General features: G+C 37.7%; 1 protein-coding gene across 1 annotated transcript in view; it reads left to right on the top strand.

Moving 5' to 3' along the window:
- The window catches only part of ippk (inositol 1,3,4,5,6-pentakisphosphate 2-kinase), a 37426-nt gene that overhangs the window by 6239 nt on the left and 3736 nt on the right, over positions 1-27451 (top strand). The window contains exons 2-13 of the mRNA XM_074673780.1: positions 2795-2854; positions 9569-9664; positions 13070-13136; positions 16165-16283; positions 16552-16641; positions 19698-19756; positions 20282-20354; positions 23352-23504; positions 23788-23911; positions 25937-26072; positions 26159-26261; positions 26524-26615. Of these exons, the coding sequence (XP_074529881.1) occupies positions 2795-2854; positions 9569-9664; positions 13070-13136; positions 16165-16283; positions 16552-16641; positions 19698-19756; positions 20282-20354; positions 23352-23504; positions 23788-23911; positions 25937-26072; positions 26159-26261; positions 26524-26615 (1172 nt within the window). The remainder of the gene's footprint in view (positions 1-2794; positions 2855-9568; positions 9665-13069; positions 13137-16164; positions 16284-16551; positions 16642-19697; positions 19757-20281; positions 20355-23351; positions 23505-23787; positions 23912-25936; positions 26073-26158; positions 26262-26523; positions 26616-27451) is intronic.

The following is a 27451-nucleotide window of genomic DNA, read 5'->3' as shown; positions in this document are numbered from 1 at the left end:
TAGCTGCCAGCCATTTCCAGATCTTGAACGATCTTTCAAGACCCAAATAATCTTGTTTTCTCTGACTGTATAAACACCAAAACTACCTAAGAAGAGTGGACACTCTTCTTTTATGCTCTTTCTCTCTGAAAAACCTCGACACATCATCTCAGATTGTTTTTTTTTTTTAAACCAATGTTGATACCGGGAAATATCGGTTATCGCACATATCATCAATATTAATATTGGATATTGGTATCGGCCGTTTTCATACTGGTGCATCCCTACTCTTGAGCAGCGAAAATGCACAAACTACAGGGTCTATGTTTGGAGGTTTGGGGTTTTTATCTCGCTGCATGATGAAGGATCTCTCTGAACTGGCAGAAAAAATGTTTCTGTAGTCTTCTGAGCTCAGATCATCAGGTTGTAACATCGTCACTGAAGACAAGTGAGCATTTCCGACAAGAAATTATGCACGGCCATAAAACTCATTCCTCTTGCTAACGAGTGGTTTCAGCTCCTGGTGTAGCCTCTTTACTTCTGTTCATGAAGTCTTCTGTAAACAGTAGTAGAAAAAGTACATAATAAACAGGAGGGGACCAAGCAGTGAACCCTGGGGGACACCATGAGCTAGAGAAACAGTGTTAAGTCCTCTGCACACTTGTGTGTTTTTCGTCAGAATATTTCGCACATTGAGGAAGGGCTGGACAATTAATTGGATTTTAATCAGGATTTCAATTTTGCCATCTGACAATCATAAAAACAATATAATCGAAGAAAAACAATTAATATGCCACACAGTGTAGATGTATGCAAGTTCCTGTGCTTCATAGCTCTTCTGTGTTCCATGTGCAGCCACAGCGAGTGTGTGTGACTTATGTGTATCAATAATACTGTATGTGCCACTTGCTGGTTCTTTAAAGTTGTGTTTAAATCAGTACTGAAGTTTTTGAATAAATGAATAATTGTGTGTATTAATTGTGATTTCAATATCACTTAAAATAATCGGGATTCTTATTTTTACCATAATTGCCCAGCGCTACGTTGAGGCGGTTCTCGAGTTACGAACAAGTTCTGTTTCTATGACATCTCGAAACCTGAAAATTTCGGGCAAGTTGGATTTTTATCGTAGACTGTATAAAACATGGACGTAGTCTCGCTGACGTCACCCGACTGTTTCTGAAATGGAAAATGAAGCACATTGGCTATAGCGGCCATATTGGTAGTGGCAAGGGCTTCGCCTACAGCCATAGGGGGCCTGTCGGTCACATGACCCTCAGCTGTGCCTCTTATTGGGGGAGCTCACGATCTTAATATCCTCCGAACGGCTGAGTTAGAAAAAAATTCACCCCCGTACAGTGGGAGCTGGTAGTAAAATTAGCGACTCAGACAGGAGACGTTTTTTGAACCAGGCTGTAAATAGGTTAATTTCTGCTTTGAAAACTGCTTTTTTTTGCTTGGTGTGTTTGTGACTTCCTGTACTTTAGGAGCCAGCCTCAAGCAAACACTCGAGAAACAGCAGATTTTAGCGCTTCAGCATTGTCTCATATTCTCAGACCGGAGGTTGCCGCTTGTTTTTTTTACCCTAAATACTCCCTAAATCTCTAAATAACTATCCAAATACATGTATTATACTTCATATTCTTGGGAAAGCAGTACAGACAATTAAAACAGACATTTAATTAAAATAAAATAAATATATAATGTAATAAAATACATAAAAATTCCAGACAAAGTGGATGATGCTGATGACCGCGTAGCACTACGTAGCTGTGTATTCACACGCACTCTGAATAGCAGCTTACGGACAGAGCGGTATAACTTTGAAACATTCTCTTACAAAACCTTTTCCTACATACATATATTTATTGGCGTCCTAAAGTCAAGAACCATGTAAGTCAAGGTCCTCCTTTATTTATTTATTTTTTTTCAAACCCACTGTTTTTTCACACCAGAAACGTTTTTTCTGCTGAGTGAAATTGCAGCTTTTATTTTTCAAAACAGAGGTCGATTTTTCCAAAGTTTTGCTTGTGACGAGTTCACATCTGACGAATTAAAACGCTCATTGTTGACAAGTCACACACCAAAGCATTCAACATTGATTGTGTTGGTGTCCCAGCACTCGCTTCTTTACAACAAAATAAATAAAAAATACAAAGACAGCGTTTATAGAGATTGGAGGAGAATAGTTGCAGAGATTGAAAAGGGCGCCTCCATTTTTTTGCATTTTCGTGCCGTTTATTTGCGTCGCTTTTGGTGTGCAAAAGCTTTAAAAGGTCCAGTTATTTTTTCAAATAAAGCAGTTAAATTCAGGAGGAGGAGGAGGTTAAGGTGGCCACGAGAGAAGACCATTAGACATTTTGTGGAGCGCTGTTCCTGTGCTGTGTTAAGCAACGTAGGATGTTGTATGATTCCATATCATCCCCAGTCTTTGCAACAGCTGGGTATGCAACACATCAGTCTGACTCCAGACTTTGTGAAAACGAGTCATAAGCTGTTTCCATTACACCTGGAATTGCGCAAAACATAGATAGAGTGATAAAAAAATGGAGATTGAAACACCCAAATTTTGAGAAACCTCAAACTTTGATAAAACATTTTTACGCTCTCATGAGGTGGTTTTTTTCAGAAGTTTGGATATTAAAGTTTATTGTAAAAGTGCAATGAAAACACACTTTTTTTCTTTGAAAACACCAGCAAAGCGAAATTGTTCTTTATTGAAATAAAAAAAAAAACACTTTTATTTTGTGAAACGCTAATTTCAGCACTGAGCTCCACTGATTTTAACTGAGCTTCTCCTTCTTTGTTTCTGCAGCTTTCCAGAGTGTTACGCCTGCTGAAGTACCCTGCAGAGGACTCTGAAAACCCCCCTCAGGTAAATATGTGTTTGCATGTGGCACAGGTATGTCAGCAGCTGAAGTTTGGGCTGAAAACCTTCTCAGAGGAATGTGCACGCCTGTTCCCCCTCCTCAAAGAATCCTCAAAACCAGCTCAAAGCGGCGGCTCAGGAACCTCAGAGTCAGTGCTTTAGTCGGGCAGATAACGCCCCGATGCTGCAGCAGCCCAGCTGCTTTTATTCTTCTGCTCAGGAAGAAAGTGCACCATCATATCAGAGTCCTGCTGTGATTTCTGCTGCAGCGTGGAGCCGCAGAGGCAAGCACGCTGTAATTACACACAGTTACACACAGCGCTGTTCCAGCCTGGCTTTCGCTGCTGTCACACCTCCGTTTGAGTCCTTCTGTCACCTGAGAGACGTTCACTTTCACCTCACCTGACGCGTTTTTAACAGGCTGAGTTCAAGACTCACAGATTCAACAAACACTTAAAGGCTCCTTCATGATGTTTCTGGAGGAGACTACAGTCAAACATAAACAAACCATTAAATATTTAGAGATGAGGAAATAATTCTCTCTTGCTCAGAGCTGCAGCTCTTTAAGGGTTGAGTCTAAACTGACAGACGCACAAATCATCTTCAAGTTTGAGAGTTCAGACTCAAAGTGTGTCAGGAAACTGATGCAGGATGACGTCTCTGTACAAGCCACACATTGAGGAGTGTGAGCTGTTTAAAGAGACTTAAACTAAAGTCACTGTGAAGACTGTATCAGTGATCCTGAAAAAGACACTTTTATATATTTGCCTGCTCATAATCCAAGATTAAATGAGGTTAACTGCATTAAAATCTGTTATTTAGAGTTGAAAAGATGCAAAACACCAAAATTTGATTTTCGCAAATAGTGTTAATTTCGTCGAAAAACCTTTTTCACTAGGGCTGGGACGATATACTATTCTCACAATTCATTTCTGTTACCATTTTTGGGGGACCGATTCCATTGAAATCGTGATTCTTCGATATTTACAATTTTTATTTTTAGTTTGCTTTTCAACACCAGACCAAATAAAAAAGTTAAATGATGTTGATTATGTCTACAGACTTTGGGAGCCATATTTTCCCATAAAATGCACATCACGTGAGTCAGAGAGAAACATTTCGCCCCCTGCTGGAGAAAAGTGGTAATGTTCTTCCAATCCAGTTTATAAACAAAGACTGAAATGAAAAATTTGAATTTGAAAAAAAACAAACAATTTTTTGACTAAAAATCCCAATTTTAATATCATCAAACAAAAAATCCCAATATATCGATTTTCAATTTTTTCTCCCAACCCTACTTTTTATAGACAAAAAAATAAAGATGAAACAAAAAGTCAGGGATGATGACAAAGACTGTGATGAAATATAACTGTAATTTTTCTGAAAAAAAAAGACAAGACAAAGTGTTTGCAAGGGACGAAGGCCTGAAGTGGCACCGGGTTGAAATGTATCACAGAAGATGATAACATATTTCCTCATAAAAAGGCGCCTGTTACCTTGACAACACGTCCGAGCACGTGCAGCAGCGCTTGTCAGAGGACCATGAGACTGAGTACAAATCTTTATTATAACACAGTCTATGGCACAAACTAGGGATGTTTGATACCACTTTTTTTTTAGACCAATACCAGTATGAGTACTCCCTCTTGGGTACTCACCGATCCCAAATACAAATACATAAAATTTGAATTAAGAGTGACAGATCATTATGATCGAAGACAACACAGTCACTCTGACATTAAGTCCAAAATAAAACACAGACAACTCTCTCTCAGTTTAGCACTTTTTTAATAAATATTAAAAAAATATATTAAAAGTGCACAATAAAACTAACAACTGTCAGAGTTTGAATTTATTTTAAAGTAAACTAAAGTGCAAAATAAAAAAGTTTAACTGTTAACTCTTCTTGGTTCATTCATATCGTCTGAACAGGACCTAGCGCACATTTGCTGTGGTGTTAAACCGCAGCAACTAGCAGCAACTAGTGGTGAGGAGGACTTGCTTGACGTTAGCTTTTCTTGCCTCTGGTATCTGCTGCTGGTTTCCGAAGTCTTCACGAGTTTTGATACCTTGGAAAAGGCTGGTATCGGGCCGATACCACTACCTGGTATACCAATACTTGTACAACCCTAATGCAAACACAAGAATATAGACAGTAAGAAGAGCAAGGGTGGAGATGAAAAGGCGAGAAATAACAGAAGAAAAGCATCAGGCGTCTGATGGCTACATGGGCCAAACTTAGGAACTTTTTCATCAAGACGAGCAGCAAGGCAACAACAAGATGTTAGAGAAAATATAACACTGGCTGCAAACCACAGTCTAAGTTTATGTATCGTTAAAACATAACGCTAAATTATCCAAAAATGGTATCATAACGTCCGTCCTGATGCTGAAAGGATGACACCATTTGTGAAACAACCCTTTGTATAACTGGTCTCTGTCGGCCGTGACCACATTAACTAACATATTGGAGAAAAAGAGAAGAAATGAAAATGAATAGCAGAGCTGTTACAGTACAATGTGGCGCCACATACCTGAAGAGGTAAACGTCTTCGTCTAAAGCCCCTCAGCAGCAGCAGTTACACAGGAGGAGAACTGGGACCAGTTTGCAGAACTTTACACAGTTTTCAAACGTTTTCGCAACAGTTGGCTTGTTCACATCTGACTAAAATCTTAATATTTGGACGACTAAAACTAGACTAAGAGTAAAAGGTTTTAGATGACTAAAATAAGACTGAAACTTGAAACTGTGTGATTCAAAAGACTGAATCAGAAATTGCTGTAAAGATTAACACTGTCACAAACCCAGAAAAAACACTTTAAAAACAAACAGGCTGAAGTAAAAAAACTGTCTTCACAGGAAGATCTCACACACACAGGTTTGGTTTATCGTAACTGGGTCGTCTGCGTGGTTCTGAGGTTGGAGCGTTCACACCGGGGGTTGGGGGTGGTGGTGGTGGGAGTGGGGGATTCACTGTGAACGGTTTGTGGCTGCGAACAGGTCACACAGCGAACTCCTCTAGGTGCAGAAACAGTCACAAAGTTTGCAGCTCTGCACAGTTTGCTCCACTTTTGCTCCTGATACTGACTCAGATAAGCCGCCACAGCTCCACACAGCAACAACAGCAACGCCAGAGAGGTGTTAGCAGACTTTATGTGCAGATATGCTCAATTTTAGGTCAACCAGAGGTGAAACTGATGTTTCCATGCTCCTCTCGAGCGCGTGATCCTGTTCACAGTTTGTTAACATTAAAATAAACACACGGGGCTTGAATTTCCTGTATTTAACCTGAGCCTCTTTATTAATTTATTTTGACATAAAACTTCCATCATGGCGTCCTCTTAAAAATGCATGTGTTAATTGATTATGTTCACATTTTACTAAAAGAAAAATAATCTTCAAGACATAAATTTATCTTAAAACATCATCAGCACCATGAACTCAGCTCAGTCTGTGTTAAACAGGAGCTGAAGCACAGCGGTAAGAGCGCTCACTCTGTCGCTACTTCTGAAAACCAAACAAGAACACAGAGCGCTCACTCTGACCCTGTTTTTAAAAACCGAAACAAACTAAATTTCCTTTTAATCCCTTTTTAACTGATTTATTCAAAGTGTTTGCTTAATTTAAAAGACGACACAGTTTCAATCACTGAATTTGAGCGTTGAATATTTCACACTGCAGTCTGAGTCAGCTGATGTTTGTAAAGAGGCTCATTTGAATAGAAAAAGGTCTGTTTTGCTCCGTGCTAATGAATAATAAACCATTTAAATGTATGCAAACGACACTGAAGCACAGAGACGCTGTTTGCTCTGCAGCGCCAGGAGACTTAACCCTTTGTGCGCCCTTTGAAAACCAGAGTTTAGTGTTTTTAGGTCTTCAGACTGATGCTGAGGAGAAACCAGAGTCACAAACAGAAGGTGTCAGCTGTTTAAAGACACTCTAAAGACTGAATACACCCTTCAGGTGCAGCTCACCTGGAGGCACCAACATCAGTTTTTAGCTTTATTTAACAAAGAACTGGACTTCCTGTGGCCGTGTGTTCAGGAGATGCAGGATTCATGGCCTCTGAGGAAAGGTCAGGTGTTAGTTTTGATACCTCACTCAGTTTTTTGCGTTATTTATTTTTTCAATTTATTTATTTTTTTCTATTTTGTTTTTTTTTAAATTAATTCATCAATTATTTTTTCTATTTTGTTATTTAATTTTTAATTAATTAATTATTTATTTTTTGCATTTTTTTAATTGATTAATTATATAGTTTCCATTTTGTTTATTTATTTATTTATTTTCAATTTTATTTATTTTTTAATTAATTCATTAATTCATTATTTTTTCTATTTTGTAAATTATTTTTTAAATTAATTTAATTTTTTTTTCTATTTATTTATTTATTTTTTGATTATTTCATTCATTAATTTCTTCTATTTTTTATTTTTTTAATTAATTTATTAATTTAGTTTTTCTGTTTGGTTATTTATTCCATTTATTAATTCATTAGTTAATTAATTTTTTTCTATTTTGTTAATTTTTTTTAATTACTATTTTTTTTCTATTTTGTTATTTATCTTTGTAATTAATTATTTATTTTTTTCTATTTTGTTACCATTTCTCACTCCTGTTTTTAAACGCAGCACGGAGCAGCTGATCGCACATCCTGGTCAGACTAAACACCCGCAGCCTCTGTCTCTGATCCATATGTAAACACAATATGTAAAACTTCCCACAGCCCCATCCCTGAATTCAAATTTACCGAAGCGCCTGATTCGACGCAGACTCCAGGATGTGTGGAGGGTTGTTTACAGAGGTGTTGTTTGCAGACGCAGCAGGATTAACAGAGAAGTCTAAACACAAACGTGTGAAGGAATGAAAAACAGGTTTGGTGTTTGGATAGTTTAAGCTTCAGAACAAAAACTCTTAGTCCAGACACAGACTTTTAGATCCTCAGCGACTTACAGATCTCACTGAATCGATCAAACGAGGGGATGAGAGTCATTAAGCCGCAACAACAACAAAAACAACACCACACGCTGCTCCTTAAGTAAAGTTTAGTTTATGATTCCTGAGGCCCACCAATCAGGAATCATAAATATTAGGTAGCGGGACTAAAAATAGAGCCCTAAATCTGATTTTAGTGCTATTTAAAATATCATAACTCCTCAACTATTAGGGCCTTTGAGAAACTTTAAATGGCTTTTTGAAGAAGAAAAAACAGGCTTTACTGTGATTTAGTACTGGTATTTAGATTTGGACGCCAGATATTATGTTGCCAGATTTTAAAAGCTGAGGATATTCTCAAGAAAAAGCAAAAGTAAACTCTGAGAGCAGGATTTCTGACTCTTTAAAGGCAAAAAGACAGAAAAAAGAAGTCCAGGTGGACTGTGTAATACTCGGGTGATAAAGTGTTAAACCATTGTTACACCACAACTTCCTCTGTCTGAGATCATCTGTAAAGTCTGTGTCAGAGTGGCTTTACAAGTCCAACAACAGATTAACTAATCCAAAAACATTCGTAAGTCTGAGACGAGAAAGTAGAAACAAAACAACTCCTCTTGAACACTGAAGCAGCGTTTAGCTCCGTTCATTCAGACAAGTTAGCGTTTTTTAAACACTGAATTCAACCTGTTATCAGCATAAAAATGTTCGATTGTTCTGTGGTCAGTTTTTAGAAATGATTTTATACAACAGAGACAATGTCTATCAAGTTTTTGCGTCACAGAGCAACCGGTGTTTTGGAGTTAATAGCGACCATGCTAACTGGTGACTCTCAGCCGACAGTATCGGTGATTAACCATAGACTGTAAAAAAAATGGACGTCATCTTGCTCGGCCTGAAATGAGGTCTCCACAAAAACTGCTCCCCCTGGTGGCTGGCTGCAGTATAGGTCAAAAAATCCATCTCCCCAATCATTCCAGATGAGCTGTGGTCAAACTTTAAAAAATTATTACACCTTGTAGAAATGTTCCTTACGTCTGATTGTTGTGATGATTTGAAAATATCATTTGGCTGTCTTGTATTCAAGTCCTCTTTTTTCTGAAAAGTTTCGTTTTCATTAATTATAAGAGGTTAAAAATGAGGCTTTATGTAACGTGATTGACAACTGCCATTCTCATGTATTTTTTCGGGGATGGTAAAATATGTCAAGAGGCGGAGTCAAGAAGTGATTAGACTCTACAAAGAAAGAAATATATGTTATATTTTGTATATTTTTTTTACAACGGCTGCACCCGTGACGGGGAATTTTGGCTTCAAAACCGTACAATGGTCAATGGCGGAGCCACGCTGTTCACTCTATATACAGGCTATGCGATTAACGGCCGAGAGTCACCAGTTAACAGGGTCACACTTTACTCTGAAACACCAGCGACGTCTGCAGGTAAATAATTAACTCTGGATGTAGTTTTCTGGTTCTTTTATTTGAGCTCAGTCATAGTGATGATATTCATTTACAAAATGTGTTTTTTGGTGGTTAACTCCTCCACGTTGTTGACAAACCATTATACTCCGCAGTGCTTCTGCACCCAAGTTGCACACGCTTCCACCGTTGTTAATAAACAAATAATCTCTTGACTCGTCAGCTCAGACAGAAATGAAATAACTTCAGTTAATTACAAAGAGACTTGTAGGTGTCTCTTTGGGCTCTGTTACCACGGTAACCAGGTTTACCTGTGTGGTCTCCCTGCAGAGCCGTGTCTTTAACCGTCTGTGTCTCTGTCCCTCAGACCGTGGAGCAGGCCTTCAGGCAGATCCAGAACATCGTCGACTTCAGCTCCAACGTGATGAGCAGCCTGCTGGGAGAAAACTTCATCCACAGCGGGGTGAGTTCACCTTTTTCACGTCTTAGAGAAATCCACGATAACACACCCTCAAATAACATCAACAAGAGCACAGTGGATGTTTTCTTTTTTCCTTCCTTCCGTCAAAGCCATGAAAAGATGAAATGTGAGATTTTTTTCTGATCTTTTTCTGAATGAGGAGTGTTTTGGATTTTACAGAAGATTCAGAGTGAAGACGTCAGTGAGTTATGGCTTCTTTTAGACTTCCAAACAGTTTAAAGCTTATTGAAAGTAAAAAAAAATCTGCAAATAGCCATAAAAATCAAACCTCTCTTTGATTTCTCCCCCTGGTTGAACGATGGTGAAGCTGCAGGAACTGAGTGAAATCTGAGCACAGGAAACAGTAAAGAGGAAACCCTCTCATGTTTAATCCCACACCATCTGAACCGACCCGTAATCTGTCACTTCATCTGTTCCTCCTTCGGCGAGCAGGGGAGGAGGACCTCATTCAGAAAACACAGAAGTTGCGACACGCGAACATATGACACAGAAATGATCTGGGAGTCTGTTTTAGGCGTGTCACCTTATGAAGAAACACAGCAACACACACTGTTGTCTGTTTCACAACACGTATGGGAAAATAACATTCAGTCTGAGTCACACGTGATGTCAGAGACCTGCACGGTGACATGGCCTAAACTTTCAGCCCATGACTCCCAGAATAATTGTGCAGGAGACCAGTGACCCCCTGCAGTGTGAGTTCACCAACAGGCCAGTCCAGAAACAGACCAGAAGGCCTGAGATACTTCATTTATTTGCCACTATGGTCTCTTTTTTCTGTTTCCTAAAGGAGTCCTCCTCCTTTCTGTTTACATGGGTTCATCCTAAGTTTAACCTCTAATTTTGCTTTCGTTGTATGGTTTTGAAGCCAAAATACCCCATCACAGGCGTCGCCATTGGCAGCCACAGAATCTGAGTGAAGCCGGTGACAAAAATAAGTTTTATTTTTCTCTAAAGTCTAATCTCTTCCTGGCTCTCCGTCCTGACTCGGGCCAAGACGATACGCTGTTCTCCCGATTCGATTCTATTGCGATTTTTGGTTTGCCGATTCAATTTTAAGAGCAAGTCTTTGATATTTCTGATTTTTGTGGTTTTCAGTTTGATTTTTTTACATCACGTCGATCCATGTGGAAAAAGTTGAATGATAACCAGGGTTGCACCGATCACAATTTTCTGGCCTTTTTTGATCTTTAAAAAGCCTGACCTGCTAATACCAGTTTTTATTTTTTATTTTTTATAACTGACAGCATAAACCTTCAATGTTCCAATCTTAATATATTAAAAATCATTGAACAACACCTGTGAAAAAAATAAATCTTCATGTTTTAACCTAAACAAAGTGTCATGAGTTTTAGGTCTCAGAGCAAAAAGCAACAATGGCTGGCAATGGCCAGTCACTGATCACCCACAATTAAGGAAATCGAACGATTGGTGTATGTCTAATGATTTCTACAGACTAAATCAGGAGCCATATATTCCCATAAAATGCACATCACACTTGCGTCAGAGAAAAATATTTCGCCCTCTGCTGGAGAAAAGTGGTCACTTTTTCCCCAATCCAGTTTACAAACAAAGACTGAAATAAAGGAATTGATATTAGAGGGAAAAAATAGATTTTTTAAACAAAGAATCCCAACTTTAATATTGTAAAACAAAAAAAATTAGGTACATATGTTAATCGATTTTTTTCTCCCACCTTTAATTCTGACGTATCTCTCTTTTCCTGAATAAACAGGAAGCAAAACCTCATTTAACTTCTAATAACCAGAGCTGTTAGAAGTATTCACATTCATTATTTAAGTAGAAGTATAGATACCAGGGTTTAAAAAGACTTTTATAGAAGTTGAAGTTTCAACTCAAGCTTTTTACTTCAGTAGAAGTGTAAAAGTACCGGTTTCAAAACTACTTCAAGTATAAAAGTAAAAGTAACTTTAAGGGGGAAAAATGCCATTAAGGTCAAAAGCTTCGGCAGTGCCACAGGGGCCTGAGTCTCTGCCACAGACATCTTCATACTTTGCTACATACGTGAAGCTGAAGTGTGGCTAAAAAATAATTACTCAAGTAAAGTATGGATACCTAAAATTTTTAGTTAAGTAAGGTAACAAAGTATTTTTACTTAATTACTTGACACCTCTGCTAATAACCAATGTTTTTATCAGGTGAATTTATTTTTTAACTGGCTGGCTGAGTGACTGGGCAGACAGAGTTTTTGACCTATACTGCAGCCAGCCACTAGGGGGAGCAGCTTTTGTGGCAACATCACTTCAAGCCGAGCAACATGACATCCTTTTTTTTCTTTCTTTTTTTTTTTTTAACAGTTTATGCTCTGGACAATAAGAGCAAAAAAATATTAGAAAAGTATTTCCAGTTTCTTTGAAGTAATATTTATGTCTAACTGTGACTGTGTGAATAAACCCTGCAAAAACAGCAATGTCAGCGAGTGTCGGTGTCTAATTTTTAGTAAAAAGTATCTTTGGATGAAATACGAACCAGATTGAGCTGACAGATCCAGAAAAACATCTTTTTTCAAGACATTCAAAGACAAAAACGACGCCTGAATTAGCTTGTCAAGTTTCCAGAAATGTGAAAAGTACATTTTTCTTCCTCCATCAGCAGATTTTTAACTCTTTTCAAGCAACTCAGGCGTCTTTCTTTGTTTTTGGATATCTTATACACTTGCTTTGATTTTTCTGCAGTGAATATTTATGATAAATGTTTTTTTAGTGCCACATTGAAGCTTTGAGTCAAGAAAGATCGTTCACTGTTAATGATTTCTGGAAGGTTGAAAAATTATACTTAAAGCTTTGACTTTCACTTTCTCTTTAAGGCAGTGAAACGTTGGATGAGTCTGGATGATCCGGTGTAAGATAAGATAAGATATGACTCCGTTAATTACAGATGAGGTGTAAATACTTCACACCTTGAAGTTTCAGTGTGTAACCACCTCCAGATCTCACAGTATCATTGCTAACTCTGGACCACAGTGAGCCCGAGGGAAAAATAATCTGTTTAGTAATTTAGAAACTGTTTCCCAATGTTTGATTGTTGGATCAAAGCTCAGATCAGAGCCGGGCGTTGAAACAAACGTTTTCCTGCAGCAGACTTTCCCTGAAACAAAGAGCTGCTGTGTTTGGAGTCTGGAGGGTGTGAGCACATGAACGGCAAACCTCTGATCAGATGGTTCCTAAATTTAGATCCAAGCTGCAGGTCATAAACCGGATCCTCACATTAAAGTTGATTTATGATTGGTGTTAAAAGATGGATGACTGTCAGCTTTGTCGCAGAGCTTCACATACAGGAGGTCACGCTCCGATCAGCAGGAAAAAGTCACCGCGGCTTGTTCTGTTTTTAAAACACGCTCAATGATCGTTTTGATTCTCTCTGCAGGAAGTGGTCAAACTGCCGCTGGAGTTCGTCCGACAGCTGTCCATCAGGGTTCAGCATCAGAGACCCGGTGAGTTTTCACACAGCTTCACAGGCTCATGTTTACATTTCTGAATAGTTAAATCACTTTCATGTGAAGATGGTTAAATAAAACGAGTTATGGGTGAATGAAGAGAGCGGCCTGTAGCTGGACATGTGAGGGTGGTATCACTTGGTCCTCCAACACGACGCCCGCCGCGCTTCCTCCTCCTCTTTTTCTGCTCAGTTTCATTTTGAGAAAGCAGCTGAACTTTACACTGTGGGGAAGGTCACAGGAAGACAGAGATTTAAGACTTTGGAAACTCTCAGCTTCAGCTTTTCAACAACATGCAGCTATGGTTTATTTTCCCCTGATACCATTAAAAATCCAATGTTCACTGATTTTTGTCTTTTAATGTTGAAAGTCACATGGACACTAAGGGTTTACACTGTTTAAAACCACAAGTGTTTTTGTCTTATTTTAAGTAAAATTGTCTTTTTGTACTTAATATGAGGGACATTCACTTGACCAGTCCAGAAAAATGTCTTATTTTAAGTTGTTTAAAGAGTGCCCCAAATTTTCCCAAAGCTAGAATAATGTCTAAATACAAGTAACTTTTGTCTTGTTCTACTGGCAGATTTTTTTTCTTGTTACAAGAAATTCAGACCTCATTTTCATCTTTAAATAACTTGAAACAAGACATTTTTCTGGACTGGTCAAGTGAATGTGGCTCAGATTAAGTCTAAAAAGACATTTAGAAAGAAAGAAAATAAGAGAAAAACACCTGATAAGGTTTCAGTTTTTTGCAGTGAAAATTAAAAGAAAAAACTCTTAAAGAACAAATTCTGTCTAAAAAATTTAGACTTAAGCTCTGCCATTAAGTTGATTATCTAGAACAGTGGTATTCAAAGTGTGAGGCACGCCTCCCCTGGGGGGCACCAAAGTAAAAATTTTAATGATTAAAAAATATCTGAATTAACACTGAGTGCAAAAAAGTATGGAAACAAGCGCGCTGTGGTTTCATGATTATTTTCCTTGATGCTGTCCGCCATACGGAGCGCTCGTCTCTGTGTTTGTGCGCAAACGTGTGTGTGTCTGTGTGTGCATCGGGGTGGAGCTTTGACATACACTATGTAGAGAGCGGAGGAGATTTGCGAGCGCAACTATGCGCACAGCTACAGGAAAACGACACAACAACACGCAACAACTGCTCTGCAACCAAACAGGACGCTCATGGATCCCTCAGGGGCATGTGCCCTCAAACACACATGTATGTGAACACATGAACTTAGCTAAACGATGTATGGCAAAATGTACTTCTTAAGAGACCTCTGGAAACGTTCCCATTGACCCCTTTAGCGGGTCTCACATATCAATTTATGGGTCTCAGACCCCGCTAGACCACACACATTTTGCACAGTGATAACGACTAGAGCCTGACCGATATGGGATTTTTGGGGCCAATGCCGATACCGATACTGGGGGCAAAAAATGCTGATATCCGCTTTAGATAATGGTGGACGGAGGGGGCGGGCACTCGGGCAGCGTGCAGCCCAACACACAGACACAGGAACAGGAGCGACAGAATCTCCACGGAGCAAAATTTTTTATAATCGGCTACATTTGGCCAATGTTGATTAATTGGTGACAGGCATAATCAGCACGATTAATCGGTCGGCTCTAATAACGACGGACATTTAAAGTTGGGTCTTTCTTAGACCAGGTTCTCCAAGGCCACAGTGTGTTCCTTGTTTAATGTGAATTTGTAAGCTATTTGCGTTTGAAAAGCTGCTCTAAACGGTCTCCTTAAACAAGAGTTTTGTAGATGCTAAAAGCAGCTCTGTGTATCATTGATCTGTGATTAAACGACATTTTAATTACTGCATTTTGATTGATCTTTTATTCTTTGCTGCCACAGTGGCCATGCTTTCTCTCTTGGCTCGAGAGCTGTCATCTCATTTCATTTTGATGTTTGAAGTTCATGTAGTCATTATAAATAATAATAATAATAATAATGAATTCATCCAATTCTTTCCCATTTCAACTTAAATTTGGGAGACCGTATTAAGACAGAATGTTTAAAATAAAAATTCATTTGTTTTATGGTTAAAACCAGAGTGGACTATTAAGTTATTAGAAGTAGTATTTGTTTTATTAAAATAGGGGAGGCCCCGATGACTTCATGTTCTCTGAAGGGAGGCTCACTGTCTTACACTTTGAAAACTCCTGATCTAAAGCTTTTCCAAAAATAAACGTTGGTCCAAAGATCTGAGAGGATGAAGATTTTCTTGTTTCCACATGATCCAAGATTTTATAGTTTTTTCCCCTGCACAGAAAAAAAAATTAGGGATGCACCGGTATGAAAATTTTGGCCAATGCCTATATTTGATATTGATATTCCTGTTATGGACCATAACCGATATTTAATGTTATTGATATTGGTTTAAAAAAAACAACAACAACCTGAAATGATGTGTCAAGGTAGTTTAGAGAGAAAGAGCGGTGCAACTGTGAGAAAAGTGATCAAAAAAAGTTTGTTTTTGTCTGTTTTTTGGATCTAAAACAGGAAGAGACATAAAAGAAGAGAGTCCATTCTTCTTAGGTAGTTTTGGTGTTTACATAGGCATAGAAAATAAGGTTATTTGGGTCTTGAAAGATCGTTCAAAATGCTCTGAAAATAGGCGGCAGCTAATAAAATATTGGCTGATACCAATATTGGTACTGATTTATTGTGCGACTAGAAAAAATTAAATTCATTGAAATCTAGAAAAACAAAAAGAGATTTTAGGGCACAGAGTTTTTACACAGCGCCCCCTGGAGGTTAGCCTTTGGTCTCTGAATAAAGTCAGAAAAAAGGAGTTTGAAAAAGCTTTTTGAGATTTTAACCGACCTGTTTTCCTGTTTTACAAACATCATCATGAAATCCCCCCAAAAATATCTAAAAACAAACAAGTTAAAGAGAAAAAAGTGTTCACCAGAGATTATATGACACTTATCTATGAATGTAGACATGTTATGGTATTTAAACACACACACACTCACACACACACACTCTGACTGAAGCTGTGTGTGTTTCCAGCGTGGCGCTGTGATAAGGTGATGGACATCTACAGCGGCTGTGCTCTCTGTCTGCCCAACCTGACGTCTCCAGTCCTCCACCAGCCCACACACACTCCTCCACTCTGCATTGAGATCAAGGTACACACACTCACAGTCACACACTCACACGTCTGACTCTTCCCGTCTGTTTTAATAACTGTTTTTGGATATTTTCCTTTTTTAGTTTCACTTTGTTCAGTCATGAGAATCAACGTCAGCTCAGAAATGTTTCCCTCTGAGTCACTCTCATCCAAACTGAGCCCAGCAGCCAATCACATGAGTGTGACTGAGTGTGTGTGTGTGTGTGTGTGTCTGAATGACTGTGAGTGTGTGTTTTACCCAGCTGTTGTTTCTGTTTGTGTTTCAGCCTAAATGTGGTTTCCTGCCGTCCTCTAAACATGTCAGTAAAGACATCAAGACCAAAGTGTGTCGCTTCTGCATGCACCAACACTACAAGGTGAATACACCAGCCACACACACACACACACACACACACACACACACACACTCACACACTCACACACCTACAAAACGACTACAAAAACACATCAGTAAGCTAACCTGTCCCCCTCACACTCTCAACACAGATTTATTGGGAAAGTTTGTAGATGTGATGTTTTCCCTCTGTATAAATAAAAACGTGAGCTCTTCTCCTTCTACGACTTTAATGAGCTGAAGACCTGAAAGAAATCTGTCGCTGTTAGGAACTGAAAAGTGAAACTGAGATGCATGTGCCTCATTGAATCCACAAATCTCAGAAATCAGTTCTCACCTCCCCGAGTTTATAACGAACAGCTACAACAGCTGCTAAAAAACTAACGACAGTAAAACACCAACTACAGCAAAGTTCTCCTGGAAACACAGACAGAAAATTTCTCAGTATGCAACAGACCAGTCTATCTGGCATACTGTTTCCCACAATGCACAGCACTAACACTATTTGTCTATGTGGGTAGCAGGTTTCTGTGAATTACTGCCATCTAGTGGAATGAGTCAGCATTACAACTACAATACAACAACACTAATGTTAGATGGTCTGTAAGATAGAAGTGAAGTGATTAGAAAGAAACACTAGTAAAACTTGTCACTTCCAGTCGTACAAGAGGAGTTTACTTTTACAAATTCATTAAAGCCCATATAAACCAATATTTCACTTTTTAAACCATATGTGGATTATATAGAAGTGTTTTTTTCATCAGTTGTAAAAATAAAAATCCCTTTCAGTTTTAGCTTCAGTAAATGATATAACTTTGGTGTAATATTAGAAATCAAGAATGATGATTCTGTGTGATATGATTAACAAAATAACAAAAAAGCCGAGATCTGCCCATAGATTGTTTTATATATTAATAATAAATGGAAAAAAAACATAATCTGTAGCTTTGCTTCTGAAACCAGAAACCAGAGTAGTATACTACAAAACAGACCCAACAGAACAGTCATACTACATACTACATGCAATAGCAGTAGGTAGTATGTAGTGCCTGCTACATACTACATTCACATTAGGTATGTAGTATGACATGTATATTTTAAGTTTTGGAAGGCGGAGCTTTTTTTACCTTTATTAAAAAAATGTACAAAACAAACCCTGGGTAGATTCTGACATTTTAGTTATTTTATTAATCATAACACAGCAGAAACATCATATTTGATTTTTAATCTTAAACCAGAAGTTATATCCTTTATTTAAATAAATCAGGAAGGGACTGACTTTTTATTTTTACAGCTGATGGAAAAACCACTTCTATATTATCCAAATATAATTAAAAAGTGAATTAGTGGTTTATATGGGCTGATGAATTTGTAGAAATGAACAACTCTTTTATAACTGGAAGTGACAAGATTTACTGATGTTTCTTTCTCATCACTTCACTTCTATCTCACAGACTAATATTAGTGTTGTTGTATTGTAGTTGTAATGCTGTCTCATTCCAGTGGGTAGCAGTAATTCACCAAAACCTTCCACCAGCACAGACACACAGTGTTAGTGCCGTGCATTGTGGGAAACAGTATGCCAGGTAGTCTGGTCTGTTGCACACTGAGAAATTTTCCTGAATCAGGACATCCGAGGATTTTAGTAAACTGCAGATTTTGCAAGTTTTCACATAATACCTACTACAGACTGAATTTCGGCCAAAATAGTAGGAACTGCTAGTGTTGTAGGCGGTTTGGAAAACAGCCTCAGAGAGGCGCTGATTGTCTGGAGCAAAGTGGACCAAAAGTGCAAGCTAACAGAAACTGAGGTGGAGTTATGATGCTGATGTTCAGATATACGGCAGCAGAGACATTAAACAACTGTCAGGCAGATTAAAATATGGAGTTATGGGGCGTAATGTCTGAAGATTACTCATTCAAAAAGAGAGTGATAAATGTGAACTTTAAAAGAAAAGTTTATCGTCTGTCCTCAAATCAGCTGTTTCCAAGAGACTGAGAGGAGTGTGTGTAAGTTTTTTTTTTATTGAGAAACGTAAAAAAGGCTTGTTAACAGAGCTGTAATCAGGATTACGTTTGAAACACAGATATTAGTGACTGGATTAAGAGACAAAAATAAAAACAGTCTGCAATTATTATTTCAGTGATTCTCTTAGCATGTCCAGAAAATATTTGTTTCTTCAAACAAAGTCGATTTTGTTATCAGAGCCTTTTTCTAGAAATTGGTCTCGAAAAGAGGGGGGTCATCTTATACTCGATATTCAATAAGAGTGGGAAAAAAAGTTTTGTTTTTTATTTTCTTATTTTTTTCTCAGATGTAAATCTTTCATCTTAGTCTTTGTTTTTAAGCTGGGTTGGAAAAAAGTTGAGATGACAGGAATAAATCCTAAAAACTGACTCATGTGACGGGCATTTTTGGGGAAAATACGTCCTCTGATTTAATCTGTAGACTAGAGCCCGACCGATACCAATACTGGGGGCAAAAAAAAAGCTGATATCCGATATATGGGCGGATATATATAATAAATTCATTGATATAGACGGGATATATACTGTATATAATCACAAATCATTATAATACCCATATGATTCAAGACAGAGACAGAACACTATGAAATAAAAAAAAAAAAGCAACTAACACAACGTTAAAACGCCGTTCTATAGTCTTCTATACAACATTACAACTGCAACACACAGACACACAGGAACAGGAGTGACAGAATCTCCGCGGAGCAAAATTTTTTATAACCGGCAACATTTTGGCCGGTGTTGATTAATCGGTGACAGGCATAATCCGCCCGAGTAATTGGTCGGGCCGATTAATCGGTCGGGCTCTACTGTAGACGTCACTATCATTCAACTTTTTATATGGTCTGGTGTTACAAAAATAAAACTGAAATTCACAACTACTTAACATTCAAGAATCATAATTTAAATCAAATTGGCACCGAAAATATTGAAAAAAAAAAAATCAAATCGTGAGAAAAAAACATCATCCCAGTCATTCTGTACAGTAACCTCTGCTGTGTAATTTAATAACTCAAACCTCTGTGTGTGTGTCTCTGTTCCTGTCTGCAGGTGGCCAACGGGAAGTGGAAGAGACGCAGTCTGTACTGTCCTCTGGACCTGTTCTCAGGGTGAGTTCAACCATCGCTGTTTCTGCTTTTATAAAATCAACGCTCTGCAGCAGAACTGTTTATACATGTAACACAGACCTAAGAGGACGTATAAACTTTAAATCACAGTTTATGTTTGATTTCTGTGCTCTTTTTTTTTTGCACGGTAGTGTGATTGCAGCAGGTTTATCCTGAATCTAAAAATAAAAATCTGATCACTGAGTTTGCACAGATTAATCTGAGGGTTTCTGATCATTTCAGCTCCATTAAACCATGTAAAGAGATTATACTCTGACCTCCATCCAGCAGATTAAATCATCACATATTTACTTTAACCTTTTTTTCGCTGTGCATTGTAAAACACTTTCCTGCTCAGCTTCAGTGATGATGTAACTGAACGTGAAGACACACAGTCAGAGCGCCGAAATGTTTCCTGTTGGTGTCTAAAGATCAGATCCTTTGTTGATTGACCAAACATCTTTCTGTCTTTGACACAATCACCTCTTTCCTCTGTGCTCGTCCTCGTCCTCGTCTCTGCGTCTTCAGGAACAGACAGAGGATGAACTTCGCCATCAGACACCTGATAGAGGAACCTCAGAACAACTTCAAAATCTTTAAGGTGAGAGGAAATTTGAGACATTTGACCTCTTATAATCAATTTTTGGAGGAGTTTAGGAAGGATGATGAGGTTTTTATTTTCACTCCACCAAACTCGGACCTCTCTCCAAGTTTCCGTTCTTCAGCAGAGATTTAAAGGTTTCCAAATCTTTGAGTGTGTTTGTAAACTCCTCCACAGAAATACTCTGAGTCTTATTTAAATCCAGGCCTCTCGGGATTGTGTGTGTGTGTGTTTCTTTCCTCTCTGGGGAGCTCTGAAAAACTAAACAGGATGCAGATTTACATTTAGGTAAAACCTTCGTTCCCCCATGAGAGAGCAGGAGTTTCAAAATAAAAGCCTTAGCTTCAGGTGATCTTCACAGAAACAAACTAAAGCTCTTCTCACGTCACCGTCACACGACTTCATCGCGTCGAGGAGGAACACAGGCTCCTCTGTGTGTGTGAAATGTTAAAGTTCAGCTGGAAGAAACTCAGAGATTTAATCTGAGGAGATCAAATCCATCAGATATCCTCCAAAGATAGGGTTATTTCAGCACAACCTCTCACTTTGTGTTTTTATTGAGGAATGCAGAACTTGACTAACTTTGCAGAAGCTGAATAAAACTTTTCTACATATTTAAGACAGGAATTAAGGGCCAATATGTTCTCTGCAAAATCTGTTAATCTTCATATTACGTCAGTGATTCAAGATTTTAAAGAAAGTTTCAGCCCAGTTTAACATCAGTCTCCCTCAGTCCTGAAACCGCTCCAGCTCAGCAGCCGGTCTGTTGGAGATCATGTTACGGGTATTTCTGCAGCTTTGAAGGTGGAGTTACGTAACGTGAAATAACTCTGCAGCTCAACACAGAGACACACACACACACACACACACACACACACACACACACACACACACACACACACACACACACACACACACACACACACACCTGCCCATGGACTCAGGGAAAATGAGTTCAGAGACTAAAATCAATCAGGATCTGAGCTTTTATGTTTTTGTCTTAAAACACTTTTATTATTAGTTTAGAAAAAAATGCACAGATGCTAAGATTTTATTCTAAAATCCATCAAGAAAAGTTTTAATAAGCATTTAGAAACTCACAGCGGTGAAAAATTAGGTCTCCCTTTTTCCCTTTGTAACTACTTATCGGTGTATTTATTTAAGTATTGATTTGTCTGGTATTTAAGTACTATTATTATTATTATTATTTATTATTTTTATTATTATTTACTATCATTATTATTTTTAATTGTTATTATTTTATCATTATTATAATTTTAAGATGTAATTATTATTATAATTATTTAAATGATTATTTTTTATTATAATTATAATAATTATTATGATTATAATAATAATAATTATTATTATTATTACTATTATTGATATTATTATTATTATTTTTTAATTAGAAACTCACAGCAGTGAAAAGTTAGGTCTCCTTTTTTCCCTTTGTATCTTCTTATCCATGTATTTATATATGTATTGGTTTGTTTGGTATTTAAGTACTATTATTATTTTTATTATTATTATTATTATTATTGTTTATTACTATTATTGTTATTATTATTATTATTATTTAAATTACAGTTATTTAAAAACTCACAGCAGTGATAATTAGGTCTCCTTTTTTCCTTTTGTATCTACTTATCTGTGTATTTATATATGTATTGATGTTTTTGGTATTTAAGTACTATTATTATTATTATTATTATAAATTATTTTTATTATTATTATTATTATTAAAAAAAATATTTGATTTTTAATTTTCACCATTTAACTATTTATTTGTTTTTGTTATTGCAAGTAGTGGGACCTTAAAATAACAATTTTTACATATATTTTTTCTTCAAGTGATTCTCTAGTTAGGGGTACATTTCAGGTTTACAAAAACATGAAAAAATTATGTGTGATATTTGTTTCATATTCTATTTGACAGCAAATGATACAGCTGGAATGTACTTAAATCATTAGTTGGCGAGCTTAAGCTCAAATGAATTTGTACAAAATTAATTGTTACAAAAAAATTTGGAGCATCATTTTGTCCACCATGTTGTGGACAAAAGTTTTGACTATTTTTTCAACATAAATCCATATTATACTGAATTTAGAGTTATCCAACATTTCCATGTCAGACTATGCTCCCTAGAAATGTCCCTCATCATTTATATCACAGTTTAGACAAAATATAAAAGGATTATGGCTCAAAAATCACAGTAACACAGCTACAACATTAAATTTTGTGATGCTAACACAGTCGACATTTTCTCAATTTTTTGTCCCTTGTGCTAACTGCAGTCCTTGAACATGGCACCACCTGACCTCCATCAGCTCATATTTCTGTTCATTTTCCTCACAGTTTAGTTTTTATAACATCTATAGTAAGAAGAGCAGAAAATGTTGGTAACACAGTTGATGAACAGTTAATGCGCCCCATGTACAGACAATCACTCTGATGAAATATTGATGAGGAGGAGCTGTAACATGACACACTTTCTTCAAGGTTCACACCAAAAAGGATGTGGCCTCAGCTGATTTAAGTCATGTGACTTTAGAGCAAACCATTGATGATTTATAGGGTTTTTTCAATGGGTAACACGGTTCACGCTGATTTCTCGGACACACATAAAGTGAATGATTTTATCCATATAAATTATTATTATTGTCATCTTTTAATGATTATTTTTAACAAAAACATTTATTTAGTAAAATTGATGAGTATATTCCATGGACATGAAATTTACCCCTTATTACAGAATCACTCCTTCCTCTGTGTTAAAACTGCTGCTGTCTGCTGGGAATTCACAGTTTGTGCATATATATATATATATATATATATATGTTTATGAATACATGTAAAAACATTTTTATAATTATATATCAGTTGACTGTAAATGCATATTTGTATATAAGTTTTAATTTTTCCTTTTGCTGAGGCTGCTGGGGATTAATTTTGGAGTGTGTGTGTGTGTGTGTGTGTGTGTGTGTGTGTTTCAGGGCGGTCAGTGTATCTACAGCAGTAAGGAGGGCAGCGACGACTCCATGGACCTGAACTCTCTGCTGCATCACCTCAGACCGTATTTCCAGTACGGGAACAACAGAATCAACTGTCACATGACCAGTAAAGCCGTCCTCAATGACTTCATCCAGGTGAGGACACACAACACACAACACACACAACACACACTACACACACAACACACACAACACACACCACAGGTGGTGTTTCTGAGAAAACTGAAGCTACATTTGGAGGCTTTCAGGGAAACAGACAGCAGCTTAGAAACAGAGTCCGTCTAACGCATTCAGGTGTTAAACTGTGTGTGTGTGTGTGTGTGTGTGTGTGTGTGTGTGTGTGTGTGTGTGTGTGTGTGTGTGTGTGTGTGTGTGTGTGTGTGTGTGTGTGTGTGTGTGTGTGTGTGTGTGTGTGCAGGTCCTGGTGAACGCCCTGCTGAGCGCTGGAGGAGGAGACGGAGGAGGAGTGGTGACAGACAGACGAGGAGAGGGGCGCAGCTTCTGTGAAGCAAGTCTGTTCAACAAGGAGAGGATTCGCCACGGTGAGAAGCTGCTCGTCCACCGGTCTCTTTCCCCGACCGTATCGCCTTTTTACTTTTTCTGTCAGGGCACAAAACAAACCAAAGTCCATCCACTAAAGTCAGACTGGACTCCACCTGGACCCTGCACTGGCTGCTAGTTTGAAGCTAAAGACCTGAAAATTCTGCAGAAACTCAACAACTCGCTCAGCTGACATCTTTGAATGAGTGTTTTTTTATGTGAGAGTTCAAAAAACACATCAGAGGACACAAAACCAGAGGAGAAGAAGGGACAAAAATCACGGCTTAAGAAAGAAGAAATCGAGTCAAATCAGTCTTAAAAATTAAATTCTGATCCCGATCCTGCCAAAAAACTTTAGGGCTGGGACGATCTGCTTTTCTCATGATTGAATTATTTTTTTATTTTTGGGGTGCTGAATTGGTTTAAATTGCGACTGTTCGATATTTACAATTTTTGTGAATTTTAGTTTTCTATTTTTAACACCAAACATAGTGAAAAGGCTGAGTGATGACAGTGATGTCTACAGACTATATCAGGAAAATATTTTCCCCAAAAAATGCTCATCACATGAGTCAGTTTTTAGTATAGTTCAATTTTTGTTTGACAGTATCAAAAACGGGATTCTTTGTCAAAACATCTTTTTTTTAACGTCTTCATTTCAGTCTTTGTTTATAAACTGGATTGTAAAAAAGTTTCCGCTTTTCTCCAGCAGAGGGCGAAATGTTACACTCTGACTTACATGATGTGCATCCAACATCTAAAATATGGCTCCTGATATAGTCTGTAGACTTTATTATCATTTAACTTTTTCACACAGTCTAGGGTTAAAAAAACAACTAAAAATTGTAAATATTGTAGAATCGCAATTTAAATTGATTCGTAATAGAATCAAATCACAAGAATAGCAAATTGTCCTGGCCCTATTTTTTAGGATTTATTCAGGGATCTGACATCTCAACGTACTTTTCAGCCCAGCTCATAAACAAAGTCTAAAATGAAGGATATAAATCTGAAAATAGATTTTTTTAACAAAGAAAAATTACCGATTTCAAATCGTTAAACAAAATATCTTTCTGCTACAATACATGGATTTTTCTCCCCACCCCTAAAAACATCCTGACATATTTTTAGATTTTTATTTCCAATAAAATGAAATACAAGACAACAGAAATTTCTATCCTGATACAATATCAATGATATGACTTGTACAGTTTTCCTTTTTAACCCACATCATGCCCCCCCCCCCCCCCCCCCCCATCCCTCCAAAAATAAAAAAAAAATGATATAAAAATAGAAATAAAAAAAGGGAAGAAAAAAAAGAGAAAAGATAGAATAGGAAAAGGAAAAAAAGGACAAAATGCAAACAAGAAATGCGAAAAAAAAAAAAAAAAAGAAAACCAAGAGGATTAAAAGGAATTAAAAGAAAAAAAAATTGAATCATAATAAAACTGTGTCACGAGAATCGCATATTGTCCCAGCCCTATTTTTCAGGATTTATTCAGGGGATCTGACATCTGGACTTTTTTTCAGCCCAGCTTATAAACAAAGACTAATATGAAGGACTTAAATTTGAAAAAAAAAAATATTTTTTTAACAATAAAAATCACAATTTAAAATCGTTAAACAAAAATCTTGAAACTAAAAAGATCCTGACATATTTTCTCCATATCGCCCCCTAATGGAGAACATGTTCCTTGGTCTGAAGCAGAGTTTGCTGATGTTTATACAGCACATAACGCTGCAGAAAACTGACCACTGATCATCTAGGATCAGAGACACCTGAGGGACAGGTGAGCTGTGATGTCATCAGTCTATGACGATAGAAGGAGGAGGGTTGAGCAACTGAGAGACGAGAAATCACTCAAAGAGATAAAAGAAAGTGTTTCTCTCACAGTTAATAAAGATGTCAGAGCTGCTGGTGCTTGGTCTTTTTCACTAAATGGGACGTGGCCTTCTTTGGTCTCTCTTTGAGGAGGTCTGACCCTGACCTGTCTCCTGACCCTGGTCCTGTCTCTGTCCCTGCTCAGGCTCTCAGGGTTTACCCAGCGACAGCGTCTTGTTCCGGATCCTTCAGACCCAGATGTTGGACACGCTGGACATCGAGGGTCTCCACCCTCTGTACCGCCGCGTGGAGCAGCACCTGCAGGAGTTCCCTAAGGAGAGGTAAAACGGCGTCTGAGCAGATCTCCATCTCGCTCATTGATCTCTTCTGTGTGACATCACTTCCTGTCTGTGTCTGTGTCTGTCAGAACCCGGCTGCAGATCGACGGGCCGTACAACGAGGCGTTCTTGGAGAAGCTGCAGAAGTGTCCGAACGAGGACGACGGCTCCGTGGAGTACGCCGTTGCTAAGGTACAAAGTTTTCCCGTTAAAAACAGGAACGTGGCGAGCTCTCAGCAGGCCGTGTGACGCCTCAGTGTCCCTTCAGGAACATTTCTCTCACAGTCAGCTGAGCGTCTGCTGGAAAAGTACAAAAGCATGAATCACTGAGCATGAGCACACGCCGCGGCGCCGTGAGAACAGAGCAGTTATGAAAGCTGACGAGTGATCAGAGCGTGAGGGGAAACGTCTCAGAGATCACAGCGAGGATAACCTCTGTTTCTCCTGACTGCAGGTCCATCAGTACCGCGTCTCCATGACAGCCAAGGACTGCTCCATCATGGTTGCCTTGGTGCCCAGCTGTGAGGAAGAGGAGGATGATGAAGGGTGAGTGTTGAGCTCTCAGGAGAGTGAAGGGAAGTCACAAAGCGAGAAGCTGAGGCTCAGTCTTTAGAAACATACAGAACATCAACGAATCCTCTCTGCCAATGCCAAACAGCTGGTTCAACAGTCAGAGACAGACGGTTACCATGGAGACCAGAGAGCCAGGGAAGATGATGGTGTCTACAGATTATACCTGGAGCCATATTTTCCCAAAAATGTTCATCAGTGAGTCAGATTTTAGATTTATTCAGGGGATCTGACATCTTGATTTTTTTCAAACCAGCCTCTAAACTAAGACTAAATGAAGGATTTAAATATATTTATGTATTAACATTATGATTCAAATCATTAAACAGAAAATTCAGATACTACCATACAATGATTTTTCTCCTACCCCTAAAACACTCAGTCACCGCTGTGCCATAAAAAATACACACCAACTTGTTTCAGGATACCCTGCAACAACAATTGTCCTTGTCTGGAACTGGTAGATCTAAAGTTCAGTTTAGGATATGGGTCAATTTTTTTTTTTTTTAAATTGAGATTTTCAAGATGAAAAATAGTAACAGAAATTGTGCTTGTGAATTTTTATATAGGAAAAATGATAAAAACAAATTTAAAAAAAAGATTAAAAAAAGGAAAAAAGACAAAAAAGGAAGAAATACAATAAAGTGAAATTAATACATAAATGATTAAAAAAAAATAAAAATAATAAAAAACTATACATATGGCTTTTTTTTAAATTGAGATTTTCATAATGACAGAAAACATAATGAAAACAACAACAAAAAAAGGAAAAAATACCATAAAGGTGCAATTAATAAATAAATGAATAAATA

This window comes from Halichoeres trimaculatus, unplaced genomic scaffold (genome assembly GCF_033239565.1).
Source record: "Halichoeres trimaculatus isolate MK-OKI-2021-1 unplaced genomic scaffold, fHalTri1.1 fHalTri1_scaffold_1, whole genome shotgun sequence".
In the NCBI taxonomy this organism is placed as follows: Eukaryota; Metazoa; Chordata; class Actinopteri; order Labriformes; family Labridae; genus Halichoeres; species Halichoeres trimaculatus.
Note: the sequence above shows the minus strand (reverse complement) of the source record. Positions and strands in the feature narration are given on the sequence as shown.